Source organism: Ursus arctos, unplaced genomic scaffold (assembly GCF_023065955.2).
Source record: "Ursus arctos isolate Adak ecotype North America unplaced genomic scaffold, UrsArc2.0 scaffold_1, whole genome shotgun sequence".
In the NCBI taxonomy this organism is placed as follows: Eukaryota; Metazoa; Chordata; class Mammalia; order Carnivora; family Ursidae; genus Ursus; species Ursus arctos.
In genome coordinates, this window is record NW_026622763.1 from 71565393 (window position 1) to 71583798 (window position 18406).

General features: G+C 35.9%; 1 protein-coding gene across 1 annotated transcript in view; it reads right to left on the reverse strand.

Moving 5' to 3' along the window:
* The window catches only part of DNAH7 (dynein axonemal heavy chain 7), a 255447-nt gene that overhangs the window by 40473 nt on the left and 196568 nt on the right, over positions 1-18406 (reverse strand). The window contains exons 51-55 of the mRNA XM_057316048.1: positions 18192-18406; positions 11101-11227; positions 9634-9828; positions 6761-6853; positions 583-759 (exon numbers count right to left, since the gene is read on the reverse strand). The exon at positions 18192-18406 is cut by the window's right edge and continues 121 nt beyond it. Coding sequence (XP_057172031.1) covers positions 583-759; positions 6761-6853; positions 9634-9828; positions 11101-11227; positions 18192-18406 — 807 coding nt within the window. The remainder of the gene's footprint in view (positions 1-582; positions 760-6760; positions 6854-9633; positions 9829-11100; positions 11228-18191) is intronic.

The window sequence follows — 18406 nt, forward strand, 5'->3', positions numbered from 1 at the left end:
AAATGTCCAGTCACCTGTTTATGAAGCTTTTCTTATTCCAGGTTGAATGATGTAAGAAAATTGACGGTAAATCCATTTGAATAATTTTTAAAGCCTTGAAGTATAAATATTAGAATGTATTCTAGCCTGGTAAAGTAACTGTAATAGATGACTATCCTGGAAAGTCAAGAAGGTCCCCTTTTAGAGACAGGGAGAAGGGGCAGGATCAGAGACGGTTCTTCCCAGGGTCACTGTCCAGACTTGAATTTATCAAATCAACCAAGTTCTTGCACTGATGCCATAATGTCACAGAGTCCCTCTGTCTCCGCAAAATAAAAGTGAGTTCCTCCGAAGCCAAATTCCGGTTTTATAATTTGGATATGGAGAATTACTTTAATGTCAGTGCTGCTATCTAACTGTCACTTTCTTGAGACTCCGTCAACTTCTAGACCCCCAAGTCTTTCAAGAGCTAAGCAGGTGATCAATTTTTACCCCTCCCCCACTTGGGATAAGCAAGTTTGTTTTTTTTTAAGAAATTTAGTTGGAAAATCCTTTACGTATTGACTTTTATATTATCAGATAACCTCATCTATTCTAAGGTACCTGGTCATCAGCAAATTTTAGAAGGGCAGCCATGGGGTCCGCTCCAGGAGAGAGCACAAAAATCAGTGGGGAACAGCAGTTACTATCTCCAAATGCCTTGGATAAATCAAAGGGGGGTGGCTCAATGAATGTGCGCCCCAATCTGTTGATTATAAATTCTTGCAGCATTGGAATAACCTAGAGAGAGACCAGAATATATTTGAGAGAATATTCAAACCTGCTGACAAACTTAAAAGATCAGATTCAAAGGTATTTTAAAACAAAGGACTACATTAGCTTAGTTATTTGTTAATGTTGGTGGAGGGTCAAAGGCATTACTTTACATAAATGTCGTTTACATAGAAAAAAATGGCACATTATGAAATAATCAAAGATGAGTGGCTAGCGACACCAGAATCCAAAGGCATTTTTCTTCCCTTTAATGAGCATTCAGCACATAGATGAAGAATATAAGAAACCTTAACTCTTTACTTAAGTTTTAAAATACTATGTTCTAAAAGTCCACAAATCAAAAGTAGAAGCTTGAGAGTGATTTATACAGTGCTATACCATCAAGAAAGAATCGATATAGCTGGGAAAAGCAGCAGAAAGAAAGTGAAAAGAAAAGCATGTGAAAGAAAAACAAGCTATACTCCTGAGAAGTAGCCAAAACTATACTGCAGAAAATTCCTGATAACATACCTGCATACTTTCCGGGATCTTGTGTGAGAATGAGCAGAACACTGTGGTTTGGGGGCCCCTCCCAGGTGTTCATGTGGAAATGGAATTTCGTTCATCAATGTGGCTATGGTATAGCCTCCTATACATCCTTTCCCCTCTCTCTTTCTCTCTCTTTTTAAAGGATTTATTTATTTGAGAGAGAGGGAGAAAAAGAGAGAGAGAGCAGGGGTGGAGGGAGAGAATCTCAAGCAGATACCCCACTGAATGTGAAACCCAATGTAGGGCTTGATCTCACCACCCCGAGATCATGACCTGAGCCAAAACCCAGTGTCAGACGCCTCACCAGCTGAGCCATCCAGGTGCCCCTTCCTTCCCTCTTTTTAATGAAGGGTCTACACCTTTTCTATCTGGACAATGGCTCCAAGCTAATCATGACTCAGATGCAAGCCACACAAGCGACAAAGATGGGTTTAACACACCGGTATCCCATGTGCGGCTTACTAAACTAGGTAAACAACATCTCCCAGGAAGAGGAGTAATGGAGAGGAAACCAAAGAATTTTTTGAAGGCCCCAGAATCACCCTAACTGGATACCTGCTTGGACCTAACGATGGTCTTGTGTACATGCACAACCCTCCAAATTTGGTCAATTCCTCCAGCCTGCACCTTCCCTGAACTTGGAGCAAATTGCAAGAGCAATTTCCAAATACCAAGAATCTCAAAAAGGGGGTCTCCTCTGGAAAAAGTTACAGGTATTTCCAAACTTTAATCGTGTGTTCTCCTGAACATCTATTCACACAAGGTTTGTAAGTCAAAACCATTGATGGGTCACAATGCCTTCAACAGCGTCAGTCCTAATGTGGATGAGTGTGTGTGACAGAGGGTGTGAGGGTGGGGAGCTGGGAGACAGTGAAGGAATATCTGGACCTTTTAAATCCCTCCCCAATAGTTCTCCAGGTCCATTCAAGTACAGAAAATGTACAGAAAAGTAACAGCAAGTATATAAGCACTGTTGGCAAGGACCTACCTCACACAATGACTCATACGTTCTTTGTACACAGTAAATATATACTGAACAATGAATGGATAAAAACTCAGAATGTCTCTCTGTGAAGGTGAGATTCTAATTATAGAAATTCTAAACAAAAATGACAGCATAATAATTCACCCATACAAAAAGTTTCATTTCTCCGTAAGTTATTTCATGTTTCAGATATTTTGAATGCACACAGATGTCAAGCTTATTGGGGGAAACTAAAAATATCCTGTCTATCCGGGGCCTTGTCCTTGCCTTTCTCCTTATTTTGTTCCCCATAGCTGGTCTTTCCTCACTACATTAAAAAACCAACAGCAACTAGCAGAAGAAAATGAAACTTTTTTCTTTTTTCACAATCTCTTCCCAAAGCTGACTTCTTCATGAAATTAGAGTTTTACAAACAAAAAGCACAAGGCTTTGAAGTGCATGGTTTTACTTTTAGTAAGTTTGAGTTTTAAGTGTCTCCTCTCTTTTGTGAGTGGTTCAGGCTGCTGTCAGCCACTGCTCATGTGGAGACATGGTTGGAGGACCAAGTTAGGGGTGCACGCATGGGGTGAGTGCAAATTTCAGTGTTTTATTTTTAACCTGAGTAAGACTTACTTGCTCCCAAGACCAAACTGTAACTCCCAAGGTAAATTAAGCTGTGCTTGCTCTTCAGTTTGCAAGGCAATAGAATTGGGTTTGCTTCTGCAATCGGATTATACTAGCATTAGGTCTGTAAAATGAAATCTGTCAGTAACAAAAATTACAGACTAATTTAAGCAGCCATCCTCCCGAAGGCAGGAAAGAAGTTTGTGGTCTTCCATTTATGTTTGTCTATGTACTGCAAATTTCTGTAGGATTTATCTGAGGTCAGAGAAACATATTCCCTTATATTTGACAAGTTTCTTATTGAAAGCTGATTAATTGGCTTTCTGTTTACAGTTCAGAAGGAGAGAAGGGTGGCCAGAAGCTCTTCATTTTGTAAATGGGCTCAAAACGCTGCGTACCTCAGTATTTACTCCCCTGATATGCTTCTTTTATCAATAAAACACTATAAAATACCATATTCTATACAAAAGTGTGAGCCCATCTCATTTTTCCTACTGGTGATTTAAAGAGCATCTCTGGCATTTTTCTAAGCTAGAGCCCTGGAGAACCTGGTGTGTAACTTCTTACCACTGGGTGGAGTTCGTTTTGAGGACAAAGCAGTGAAAAGGAAGCAAAAAAAAAAATTGTGCTGCCAAATACCGTCCGCTGTAAACCGGAGAGGAAGCAACTGCTGACCTTGCTGGTAGAGACACAGATTATCTCAGGACTTAGCGATTGCAAGGAAACGAAAATCTACACAGCACTAGCCCAGATGGAAGCCTCGTGCATCACTGCTCTTTCCTCTGTATGCTAATCCCACGGTACTTGGGAAAACCACTCTTTTAAAAGTATAATAGTCATATATTATTTTTAAATATATGCAGATTCCAAAACCAACAATTTACCACTAGAACTTGGAGTACCTGGTAACAGCAAGATTGAAAGGTTTGAGGTTGTTAGTAACAGAAGAGCATACTAATAATTCTTTTTCTATTAAGGATTATAGGTGTGATTGTATAGAGAATGGTCATTAATCATTTAGGTTAAGTTGAATTATGCGCTAGTAGCAAACATTTCCAGATCTCAGTGACTGAACATAACAAAAAGCGTATTTCTTATCCCTGCAAAGCCCTGTGCGTGTACAGACGACTCACTCCCTGGGCCGGCTCGGTGTCCCAGCCCATGAGGGCGCTTAAATATCAAATGTGATTTCACAATTTTGATGGCAGGGGGGCTACCCTGGAGAGTCTCACGCTGGCAGTTAAATGCTTCTGCCTTGACACTTCTCCTATTTTATTGGCCAAAAGCAAGGTTTATGGCCAGAGTCCTTCACCTCATGTGTGCTTGGAAGGAGAACCAGAAAGATCAGCGAATAGCATTAATGTCTACACTCATCCACCAACCCGAGGAAGACTCTGAAGGAGGTACAGAAAACACTGGGTACAGAAAACAAAGTTATAAGATAGGGTCCCAAAGTATTGGACAGAGCAGCTAGGAAAAGTGTAAAACCCTAAGTTTCACCTCCATTGATTTAAAAACAAAAACAGGGGCGCCTGGGTGGCTCAGATGGTTAAGCATCTGCCTTCGGCTCAGGTCCTGATCTCAGGGTCCTGGGATGGATGGGATTTGACTCCCTGCTCAGCGGGGAGTCTGCTTCTCCCTTTCTTCCCTTCTGCCTCCCCCCTTCCCGCTGCTCATGCGCACAGGCGCTCTCTCTCTCAAATAAATAAAATCTTTAAAAGAAAGTTGTAGAAATAAAACAGAAATAAGAACAAAAACACACAAACAAAACCCCTTCAGCTTGACTATCTAACTCCTCATCTCCCTTCCTCAAATACACTTTAAAAAGAGAATGAATAAGGAAAGTAATATTTGATCTTTCTGGTAGCACAATGTATTTTCAGATTAAAATGTCAAACTCTTTAAAACATAAAACTGGGGAAAAGATATTTAGAGGTGAAAGGCTGCAATAAACTTAATATAAAACATGAACAGAAGCTTCTTTGTTTTTTCCAACACTGAGGGGGAGGTCGGTGGTACACGCAGAGTCATTTTAACAGAATGGTCTACAGAGCTTAGAAAACAAAGTAAAACCTTTGAAAATTTTAATGAAAGGTTTTAAAGGAGAAAGCCGTATTAGGCAAGAGTGTGAAATATTTCATATTCTTCCATATTTAATACTTTCAGGGAAAACTTCTGAGGCTTCACACTAAAGTTTCCATGGCAATTTGGTTTTGAAAGGGCTACCAAGGCAGAGAATGTTTCATTAGTTCATGATTCCTAAACAATTGTGGCTACTTTCAACACCTAAGAACAAGGGCAGCATTATGACTTTCTTTCTTTCTTTCTTTTTTTTAAGATTTTATTTGTTAGAGAGAGAGAGAGAGTGAGCACACAAGCAGGGGGAGAGGCAGGGAGAGGGAGAAGCAGGCTCCCTGCTGAGCTGGACACCCCATGTGGACTTGATCCCAAGATCCTGGGATCATAAGCTGAGCTGAAGGCAGACACTTAACCGACTGAGGTTAAGCCACCCAGGTGTTCTCAGCATTATGACTTTCATAGACCCCAGGCACCTTCTACTCCCCTCCCCCATAAAAAGATATCAAAAATTATATTTTACAATTGCTTTGGTATAATTACAAGCTTAATATAGACTGGATAATATTTTCTATTTTTAAACAGAATTAAAACACTTTCATAAACATCTAGAAGTATCGTGGTCTCTAGGCACGATGCCTAATGGATACTCGGGCCCTGCCTAAGAACACACTGATGAGCCAAGCAAGAATTGCAAACTGTGGGCTGCAGAGGGGAGGGGGGTGGGGGAGTGGGATACGCTGGTGATGGGTAGTAAGGAGGGCACATATTGCATGGTGCACTGGGTGTTATATGCAACTAATGAATCATCGAACTTTACATCAAAAACCAGGGATGTACTGTATGGTGACTAACATAATATAATAAAAAAATATTATAAAAAAAAAGAATTGCATGTGTTCATTGAACAGACTATGGCATGCAGAGGAAAGAGTGCTTCTGCCCCACTTGTCACTGATACACGTAAAAACTTTTAAAAATAAATTGCTTTCACCACCTAAGTTCTGTTTTTTGTTGTTAGGATGGAATTACTGTCTTATATTCCCCAGCAACTCAAATTGTGAGTACAGTAAGTTTTGAAATCATTATGTATTACTTTTATTTGAGTAGTAACAGGATATTTTTTTCAATTTTTTTCTCAACATACCTACTATCTACATTTTTTCAGAGTATATGGATATCTCTGTGGATGTCCTTATACTTAGATGAATAGTTTGTTTTTTTAATAAAGTATAATAATGCAAATGAGAATGCCATGAAGTACGGAAATTTGCTAACATGACAGGTCAGCCAATTCATTGGTTATATACTTTATCATTTAAAGAAATAAAAATGAACAGTACTGACATTTCTCTTTGGTCAGCAGTGATGAATGTCTTAAAATTGATATTCTACTAGCTTTCCAAACACCAGCAAAGAATTATGTATAAAGACAGCATTTGAAAAGACAGAAATTCTACTATATCTGCTTGGTGCTAACACTACCACCACTGACTAATATCATCAAACTAATAAGAATAAAAATGAGATTACAGCATATAAAAGAAGTAGATTGTAAGGAATTGGGGAAGCATAAATTAAAAGGAAGAATCATAAAATAAATAAAACTATAAAATACAGTCTGCTCAGTTATTAACTTAGTGTGGCTTTAATGATATACAAACTTCTTAAAAAATGACTGCATTGGAAGGAAGTGGAATGAGTCCCCCAGGCTCCTCCACGTCCTCTGGGACAAGGGAAGGAAATACGAGTTGGCGACTGGAAAGGTGGGCTGGGGACTGGAATCGTTGAGCTGCTTTCAAAGCCTGCACTTACCTTGTCTGGCCTCAAGCAACGAATGATAAGCATCCTTTGAAACTCATTTGCTTTATCTTCCCAATTCTCGGGAAAAACCTCATGATGGGGTTCCTAAAATTGCAGTAGACATAATTCAATGTTATTTTAGAGACCATTTCTAAAGAGAATAGTATTTTGACTTAGAAACTGGTTTTTAGGGAAAGCATATAATGACTAAATGAAATCAAGAATACTAATGTAAATTTTATTAGGCTGGGGTAAAGTTATGAAATAAGGAATGAAAAGAAAATTTAAAACACCACAAAGGAATCAAAACTAGGACGTGAATTAAACAGGTTAATGTCAATATGAATACTAATCATTAGACAAAATGAATCCTGTTATTAAAAAATGTGTACATGGAGTTTTCCCATTATTTCTCAAAAGGCATTTTAAAACCTACCAACTACTGTCATCATCTATTTATAAAAATAAATATTTATTATAAAAGAAGAAAGGCATTATACTTAAATTTATTGTGATATTTCCTGTTTGAACAATGTTTTGGTGTCTTTTTTTATAAAGGTATATTTGAAACTGTATATAATAAAGAAGACAAAAGAGAGAGAGCTATTAAAAATACACAAGAAGAGAGGCATTAAGATTCCAGGAGGGGTAGGGGCGCCTGGGTGGCACAGCAGTTAAGCGCCTGCCTTCGGCTCAGGGCGTGATCCCGGCATTATGGGATCGAGCCCCACATCAGGCTCCTCCACTATGAGCCTGCTTCTTCCTCTCCCACTCCCCCTGCTTGTGTTCCCTCTCTCGCTGGCTATCTCTGTCAAATAAATAAATAAAATCTTAAAAAAAAAAAAAAAGATTCCAGGAGGTGTAAACTCAAAAACAACAACAAAAAAAAGATTTGTAAAAATTTTAAAACTCTAGGGAAGGCTATGTGGTGTCTCATTCACATTAGAAATCTCCATGTTTCAGCATAGTCAATAAAATTTCTATTTCAAATTAGAATGAAGTACTCACAAAAACATATTTGTCTCTAGGAAATATATTTTTATTACTCAGAGGGAGAGATCCAAAGGAAATTCAGGCCAAAATATTTGCATTTATGTATAGATACAATCTCACTGTCATGTATAATACAAGTTGGTAACCAAATAAAAAATGTTCTCCACATATCTTGCTCTTTCTTTCTTCTTCCCATCTTCCCCAAAGAGAGCTCTTGCATATTAAACCCAGGAAAGCAGAATGTCAAGAGAGTAGAAATAAAGGAATAGAAAAAAAAATAATTATGAATTGGCAAAATATTAGCCCTCATGCAAAAAAAAAAAAAAAGTGAAGGAAAGCAACAATTTCTATGTGTTCCAGAAGGGAAGCTGTTTTACAGTTTCTGTTGACTCTAATAGTCTCCAATTATCAAGATAGGGTCCCCTGAAAAATTGTTTGAAAACTATTAGCTTTTCCCTTTGAAAGGGAGGCAGAAATTTTCTTTTGTCCAAGGTTCTTCTAGCTAGAGTACAAATTAAATTTATATGAAACAGATTAACAGGAGAAAAAACCCAAAATTTAATTACACGTACATAGAGGCCTAATAATGACACTGAGACTTAAAGAAATCATCCAGGTAGGCAGTTTTTATATTTTCTAGACAAAGAAACCATTGATCTCTGAAGAACTGACATAAAAAAGAGAAAACTTTGGGAGTTTCAGTTCATAAGGATTCTAAATAGAATTTGGGCTCGGGCAGTAAATTAGTAAAAAGTAACAAGGGTTGTTAATACAACCTTCTAAACTCTAAATTTCTGGTCTCTGGTGATGAGGATGTCTTTTTACCTCCTGGTACAGGGTGGGCGCCTTTCACATGGGAGATTTATTTCTGCTCTCAGGGGGAGAGAGGGTCCTCTTGCACAAGCTGTCTCTAAGTAACTTTTATTTAAAATAATCCATATGCCAAAGTGGCACATTTTGGGTAGCCTGCCCTTGGCCCCTACACCTCATGTCAAATGACAAAAATGTTAGCTTATATCCTGCATTCTAGTTTATACCTGCATTTATATCCTGCATTCAGGAAATCTAAACAATAGCTCTTTTGTAAAAAAAAAAAAAAAAAAAAAAAAATTTTAAAGATTTGTTTATTTTAGAGAGAGAGCACGAGCAGGAGGAGCAGAGGGAGAGGAAATCTTAAGCAGACCCTGCGTTGAGTGTGGAGCTCGATCCCACAACCCCAAGATCATGACCCAAACTGAAACTAAGAGTCAGACACTCAACTGCACCACCCAGGCACTCCTCTAAATTTTTTTTAAAGATTTTATTTTTAAGTAATCTCTACACCAAACATGGGGCTCAAACTTACAACCCCGAGAGTTCCATGCTCTACCAACTGAGCCAGCCAGGTATCCCTGTTTTGTAAAACTTTTTAACTCATTTGCTATTATGATTGCAAAATCTAAATTGTTAATAAATAAAAACCTGGCATGGAAATTCAAAAAGAATATTTTAAGGACTCTGCATTTCCACACATTTTAAGGATTTGAACATAAGTTCAGAAGAGAACTACTGATTTAGAAGGTGGGGATAGGGGCGCCTGGGTGGCACAGCGGTTAAGCGTCTGCCTTCGGCTCAGGGCGTGATCCCGGCGTACTGGGATCGAGCCCCACATCAGGCTCCTCCACTATGAGCCTGCTCCTTCCTCTCCCACTCCCCCTGCTTGTGTTAATAAATAAATAAAACCTTTTAAAAAAAAAAAAGAAGGTGGGGATAATGTAAATCTAAACCTTGTTTTAGACCAGTAGCTTAAAGCTTAATTAAATATTGTTTTTATTCAAAGATAAGAATAAATTATTTAGCATTATTTTGTTCATTTAAAAACTGCAGAATAAGCAAAAGGGTTAAAAACATACCAAACTGTCATACACTTTTTTCCATCCATCCTTTAAGTGCATAAACTCTCTACGAATGGTTTTGAAGGAAGGTAAATCATCTAGTCGACATATTTCGTCCCATGATTTTTGAGGAAGCCATGTGCAAGGGTTGGCATGAGGATTATCCAACCCAATGCCACCAGTTAGCAGAAATCTCCACTCAGCTTTATTAATCTTTGGAAAACAAAGTAGCATGAAGAGTCAGAAATGAATTCATGATATACATAATACATTTAAACCATTTTAGAAGAGCTGACTATTGATTTTCAAGTGTTAGTTATGGTCCTTATGAAATTCTATAGCTACTGGTACAGCAGCTCAGAACTTACTCATATGAAACCAGTTTATGCATTATAACAGGCTTTCAAACTAGTTCCATGCTAGATAGCTACTTTTTGATAATTTTCCTCCAGAATTACTAACCTAAACATAAAAATTCTATTTGAGTATATGTTTTCTAAAAATGTCTGTTTCGAGTCTTATGGGCTCTGAAAATTGTGGGAAGACAGAAGGGAGAGGGCGGGGGAATCAGCAAAAACAGGTGAAGGGGTTAGGAGATAGAGGCTTCCAGGATGAAAATGAGTAAGCCACAGGAATAAAAGGTACAGCACAGGGTATACAGTCAGTGGTATTGTAATAGCATTATGTGGTGGCAGGTGGTAGTTACACTTGGCAGTATAGAGTTGACGAATCACTATGTCGTACACCTGAAACTACTGTGTGTCACTGTGTGTCAACTATACTCAATAAATAAATATAAAAGTGAATAAAATAAAAATTTTGGAAAGACAGAAAGCACTCAATCTGCCATATTTTCAACTACTCTCCATAAAATGTAATGAGGTATTTCTATGAACTTTTCAAGAAATGCAAGAATAAAGCCTTTATTCCTTCAGAATTTGACCAACACATCACCAAATCAAATTAATAAGTCTTAAGCACCTAAGTAAATAAAATACTGATTTTTGTTACTATTTTCAATACCTTTTTCATTCTTAAGGTGCTTCCTATATTTTAAATGAATAGATTTGAAATATAACACCAATTTACAAAAGGTATTGTTAAATGCAAATGGTTGGATTTGACTAACTTGCACAAGTTCTTAAAAACATTACCATTTATATGATTATTTGGTATAAATATATCAACATATTTAGTAAATTTATAAGCATACTTAAATGAGATTATAATAGAAACTAATTTATTCTAAACTAAAACATAAATTTAAGTAATAATTGCATAGTGTACTCTGCTTTATTTATTTTTCACCGCTGTGAAATTCAGACTGGTTGTGATATCTTGCTTTAACTATAATAATTACTATTTAACTATTTAAACCCTTTTGTATGTATACACACACACACACACACACACACACACCCATACAAATTAGTAAATTAATGAATCAGTGTTAGTCTTTTTCCTACAAATTATAACAATACTGACCGCACGTTCATGCAGTAGCAGATTTACAGTTAGACAAAGGGAAAAGAGTAGCTTATCCTTTTCAAAGAGTGATCGGCACACATTAACATAGAGGGAGTAAGTAAAGTGATCCTTGAGAATCTGAAGCCTACAGGTCAACAGAAAGACAAGTGAATAAATAAAAACGCATTATGCCTTAAAGAAAACGTTCTTAAGGAAATCTAATATAAACCATTTAGATGTATGTTCTTCTAATAACCTTTCTGGTCAATTATCCCCAAAACAATCAATGATTGTCATTAACTGGGTGCACCAATTTGAAAGCTATACAATGTAGAAACACTTCAGGAGAATTGCATTTTACTGTTGATTGATTTTTTAAAAAAACTTAATCTTTCTTTTGGAAAAATTCAATGCATTGTACGTTGATCTATTATGTTTAAAGATTTGTGGACTATTTTTAACTATAAAACATTTCTTGGGGTAAAATTTGATTTTCTTATTCTGTAGATGCTTCCAAATGTTCTATATTATATATTAAATTCACAGATTAAAATTAATAGCTTTGTTATTAAATTAACATTTGGTAGTGCGCTATTCTGCTCATAAATCCATAAAAGCTGGAGAAATCATAAAACTTGATAAACTACATCTTTATCTACCACATAGATGGAACATGAAAATATGAATAATCACAATATTTGCCCCTAACAACTTGTAAGTGCTAACATGTGTTTCCTGTATTCATAGCAATTCTTTACATGAATATAACACTTCAAGAATTTTTCATTTAATTATCTCATATGGAAAATATACCATCATTGAAACAAAAATTTCAGAAATATTTTTTATTACATAGGTTATAATAGTTGTAATAGAAATAAACAGTTGACTGGAAACCTTTGCAGAGAGCTAATGATTGACAATGACCCAAACTAAGCAGATAACTTATCTGAAGGAAAAATCAGTATAGCTTGATTTTGATTTAGCTCAATTTTATCAGTGTTTCTTAATGTGTCTAGAAAGAATAATCTACCAGTACCACCATATCTTGGTTATTTTCAGACTGATATCCTAGGCTACCAATCATCTCAGCTCTCATTTTTTCTCCTTACTTGCCTATTTCTTTAATTATTTCATCCTCTGCCAGCATTCTCATAAAGAAAATTACAGCAAATTAATGTATTTTATTTCTAGTTAAGAACTCTGAAAAGGGGCTTGGTAGAGAGGGCTTTGAAAATAGTCGCTGAAATATAGTTGAATTCTCTGAAGATTTAAAATAATCATACTATTCCTGTCCCCATTTTTATGCTAATCATGGTCTTTTCACACTTGGTATTTAATTTGTCTCATCTGTAACAGTACAATTAATACAGGATAACTCAGATTTGGTCTTTCTAGAATAAAATAAAAATGTCTGCACTTTAAAACAAATTTCCTCTTAGGAAGATTGAAGGGAAAATTATAAGGGTCACTTGTGTTAGAAATTTAAGTTCAGTCTCAGTGATAAAATTGCAGATTAAAATACTATATTTTAATAATCTCTTACAATGAAAAAGAAGATAAAAATGATAATTTTCAATGCTGATGCGTGATACAGGGATATAAGAGCATTTGTGTTCCTCCAATGGAGTTGTATATTTGAATAATCATTCAGGAATCTGAAAGAAGTAAACACCTTTGTTCTAATTTTGGGGTTCTAGCCCATGGAAATAATTAATTACGTGGACATTTATATTTATTGCTGTATTATTAAGAATTTGAAACCTGGAGATTACTTGTGAGTCTAAAAATATGACAATCATGGCACATTCATAAAACGGTATATTGTGCAACTATTTAAAGTTATGTTTCAGAAGAGTAATAACATGGGAAAAATGATCTTGATAGAAGCAGAAGGAAAAGAAAAAAACACTGTGCACATGTATGTATACTCATACTGTCTTCTGAGAGAGATTTCTGTTTGGTCCCTATAACAAAGCTATATCCTCATTAGATTTTTGTTTCTGTACTTATGGAGCTTTTTTGGCTATAGTTTATTTATTTTGCTATATTAAAAAATTGATAAAAACAGATGATCCAAATTACTATGGCTATTTCACAGTGTGTGTGTGTTTGTGCGCGCGCACACGTGTATATGTGTGTATATATATACATATAATATGCATATATATAGTAGTCATAATGTATGTTTGGTGTAATAGTTAAGAATTATTATGAATAATATACATCAGAAGGTAAACAAAAATGAAATACATTTTCGGTGCTGAGTAAAAGGAAATAAGAGATAACTTTACTAGTTGTTACAAGTTTATACCCTTAAATACCATCAATTTATCCTACCAACCTCCCTCCCCTGGTAGCCACCTTACTACTGCTGTTGTTTTGATTTGACAGGCGTGAATGTTTTCTTGATTCCACATATAAGGATATCCACAGTACTTATCTTTCTCTGACTTCATCTTGGTTAGCATAATGCGCTCGAGGTCAACCCATGTCACAAACGGCAGAACATGTGCATGCAGAACAATGAAAATGGACCCCTATCTCATACCACCCAGAAAAATTAACTCCAAATGGGTCAAAGATGTAAACTCAAGACCTTATACTGTAAAACTCATAGAAGAAAACATAGGGAAGAAACCTATCAACGTCGATTTCAGCAATGATTTTCTTGGACATGACACCAAAAGCACAAACAAAACCAAAAATCAACAAATGGGACTAATTCAAACCCAAAAGCTTCTGCACAGCAAAAGAAACAATTAAGAAAACAAAATAGCACCACGAAATAAATCTATGCTTACATGGGCAATTAATCTATGACAAAGGAGGCAAAAATATACAATGGGGGAAAAGACCGTCTTTTCAACAAATGGTGCTGGGAAAACTGGACAGTGGCATTCAGAAGAATTAAACTGGGCCATTTTCTTAGACTATACACAAAAATAAACTCAAAAGGCATTAAAGACCTAAATCTGAGACCTGAAACCATAAAACTCCCAGAAGAAAACAGGCAGTACTTTCTTTCACATTGGCCTTAGTTACATTTTTCTAGATACGTCTCTTTGGGCAAGGGAAAAAAAAAACAAAAATAAACTATTTGGACTACACAAATAAAAAGCTTTTGTACGGTGAAGAAAACCATCAACAAAACAAAAAAGCAACTACTGAATGGGAGAAGATATTCACAAATGATATATCTGATAAGGGATTAATATCCAAAATATATAATCAACTTACAGAACTCTAAACCAAAAACCCAAATAATCTGATTAAAAATAGGCAGAAGATCTGAATAGACATTTTTCCAAAGACATACAGATGTCAAACAGATAACATGAAAAGATACTCAACATCACTAATCACCCAGGAAATGCAAATCAAAACCACAATGAGCAAGTAATGAATCATGGAACTTTACATCAAAAACTAGGATGTACTGTATGGTGACTAACATAATATAACAATAAAAAAAAACCTACAACGAGGTATCAGGTGACACCTCTCAGAATCACTAGAATCAAAAAGACAAGAAGTGTTGGTGAGAATGTGGAGAAAAAGGAACCCTTGTGCACTGTTGGTGGGAATGCAAGCTGGTGTAGCCACCGTGGAAAACAGTATGGAGGTTCCTCAAAAAAACTTTAAAATAAAAATACCATATGATTCAGTAATTCCACTATTGAGTATTTACCCAAAGAAAATGAAAACACTAATTTGAAAAGATATATGCACCCTTACGTTTATTGCTGCATTATTTACAATAGCCAAGATATAGAAGCAACCCAAGTGCCTGTCAATAGATGAATGGATAAAGAAAATGGAGTGTATATATATATATATATATATATATATATATATATATATATATACACACACACACACAATGGAATATTTCTTAGTCTTAGAAAAGAATGAGATCTTGCCATTTGTAACAACATGGATGGACCTAGAGGATATAATGCTAAGTGAAGTAAGTCACACAGAGAAAGACAAATACCATATGATTTCACTCCTATGTGGAATCTAAAAAACAAAACAAACAAACAAAAAGCAAAAATGGACCCATAAATACAGAGAACTGATGGTTGCCAGAGGGGAGGGTGTTGGGGGATGGGCAAAATGGGTGAAGGGGAGTAGGAGGTACAGGCCTCCAGTTATAGAATGAATAAGCAAAGGAATAAAAGGTACAGCATAGGGAGTAAGTCAATGGTATTGCAATAGTGCTGTATGGTGACGGATGGGAACTACCCTTGTGGTGAGCACAGCATAACATATGGTCTTGTCTAATCACTACGTTGTACACCTGAAACTAATATAACATTGTGTGTCAACTATACTTCAAAACAAGCAAACAAAAAAAAACCCCAAAGAAAACAACAACAACAACAAAAAAATGAAAGGGCAGCCATGGGAGAAAATTTTTGCAAACTATATATTGAATAAAGAGTTAATATCCAAAATATAGAAAGAACTAACAACTTAATAACAAAAAAAAATCTGATTAAAAAATGGGCAGAAGACCTAAATAGACATTTTTCTAAAGAGGACATCAAAACAGGCAACAGGCACACGAAAAGATGCTCAGTGTCGCTAATAATCAGGGAAATGCAGATCAAAACCACGGAGAGATCACCTCGCGCCTAATGGAACAGCCAGTGCTAAGAAAACAAGAGATGACAGGAGTTGGCAGGATGTGCTGAAAAGGGGACTCCTCCACAAATCATGTGTGTTTTTACTCTGGCTGAAGCCAGTTTGCTAGCACAGAGGATCACTTCAATTAGCAGGTAAATTCGGGGTGAGATTTCTGCCTTTGCGATCTCTTCGTGGATTGCCTGTGACGCGCAACGCATTCTGGTTTAATGTTTACTGAATAATAAAACTGTTTTCTTTCTCTACTACCTTAGCGGAGAAAGCTTCTGGGTGGAGAAAATATGTTGCTTCGATACTTCTCCAACAATATACTAGTACCGTGGAGGTGATTAAACCACTGCACTATACAAAAGCCTATGAAACCCACCAATGCAATGCCGAGTATAAGATACCAGACACACTAGAGCACAGACTGAGATTCCATTCATATGACGTTCTAAAACAGGCAAAACGAATTTGTAGTGTTGGAAGTCAGGACAGTCTTTAGCTTGGTGGAAGGATTTTGGTTAGTCTTTAGAAGGGGACACAAAGTGGGGTTTCTGGGCTGTCAATAATGTTCTGGGTCTTGACCTGGGTGCTTAGTCATAACAGGTGTGCTCAATAACGAAAGTTTATTGAACAAGTACTTTGATTTCTGCATGCTTGTGTGTGTATATTAATAATTTCGATGAAAGTTTTCAAATGTGTTTTTCCTATTTGCTCTTTGGTTGGTTCCAGAATCATACTTTCAGGATCACTAGAGTCATGAATAAGATTTTCATTGTATTAAGATGAATGGATTTTAAGTAAAGAAGACACGATTTGTTTTTTAGATTTCATCCAAATCTCACGCCTAGGTAAAAGGATTTGATTTTCTAGAAATCATAAGGGACTATAGTCACACTTATGAAGAAACATGTCGTATGTGTAGATGAGTTCTAATTTGATGAAACAAGATATGATAAAGGAACATTTATTTGTAAAACATAAAATTGTTCTAATTTTAACTCCTGTACACAAAACGTGTCTTTAAGTGACAGAGCAAAGAAATTCTCTTCTCTAGACTCCAGCAAATACCTTAATTTAAAAGTAGTTAAGATAATAATATTTTGGTGACTTGTTTTAAGCAAGGTAGAGAAAAGAACTGCAGTGAAAAGCAAAACATTGTTTACCGTTGTGGCTCCATGTGATTGGCACTGTGATAAGTTCTGGGACTGTTAAACAAGCAAACAAACCCTTCAAAACCCTAGTCTCAGGGAACTCAATCTTGTGTGAAAACCAGACATGCTTGTACAATTAACCAACGTAATGCAAATTGCTGGGAACTTTTCAAAGAAAGGTCACTTAAAATTTGGTTTTCTCTATTTCAGTAATCCTTCCTACTCTTGAAAATTTCAGATACTGCAAGAAATAGAGAAATAAACTAGGCATTTTCAAATATCATAATACAAAAACATACTTTAAACTCCACCGTCACGCATTTCTTCTTGAAGATCACCCCCTTCTCTTTCATGGGCAGATAGCTGAGAAACTGTTGCTAAGCCAAGTGTCAGCTTTTACACCTTTGTGGATCTCATATTCAAGTTTGTAAAATAACGATACAAGAAATTGCTCAGTCTAAGAATATTCAAAATTTAGCAGAGTTCTACCATGATAAATGAAAGGAATTCAATTCAGATTTTCAGGAGATTCTCATTTTGAATTTCTAAAGAATGACTTCTTCACTACAAGTGATAAGTATTAAATTGAGTTTCCTTTGTGGGCATGAATGGTCAAGAAACTGAAGTATCTAGCTTCATAATGATCAATAAAGTTAGAGAGGGCCATGATTGCAATGAACTCTTTTCTTTGTTCAACAAGTAATTTCATGTTAGAGCCTATCAAAAATATGTTTTAATACCAAACTAAAATTCATCTCACTGGTAATAAATAAAATGAAATTTTATTTTCTCATACATTTACTGTTAAGTAGGTTCTTAATTCCATTATTTATTACAGTAGCCAAGTGTAAAATAAGGTATTCTATGTAAAAACGAATAACACAAATAATCACAAGGTATTTTTAAAAACCTTGTTACTTGACAAATTGTAACTATGTATATATAAAAATGTGCATTTGTAATTTTTGGAATGCTAGTTTACAGAGGGTAAGACTCCTGTTTTTTAGGGATATTAACTATTCTTTCCATATCTCCAATCACAAATATATTTTGCAAATGATCAACAGAGATAACCGTTTCCTCCTTTTAGAATTACATTATAATCCTATCTCCCTGTAAACGATTTCCTGGTAGGCTGAATTTGGTCACATCTATTTCATTTCTCATCCTCAAATTTATTTCTAGTATAATGATTAATCAAGCTCACACTAGTCAGAGCTGTCATGCTCATACCATTCTGTAACAGTGAGAGCCACCAATTACTATCGAATTTTCATACATGAGTTAGTATTACCATTAATTAATATTTCTTTTACGTACCTTTTTGCTAAAATTTCTGACTTCTCTGAATTTTCGATAGACAGGATGTAAAGGTTAATAAACCAGGTCAGTGAGTATTGGTACATGGGCTCGATGTTAGCTAGATCAGCAATGGAGAAGAACAGGATGGTGGAATGGATGGCAATAGGCCGATAGCCCAAGCGGGTGCTATCAATCTTCTTCTCCGTCTCTTCGGCTACTTCCTGCTTTTGAGA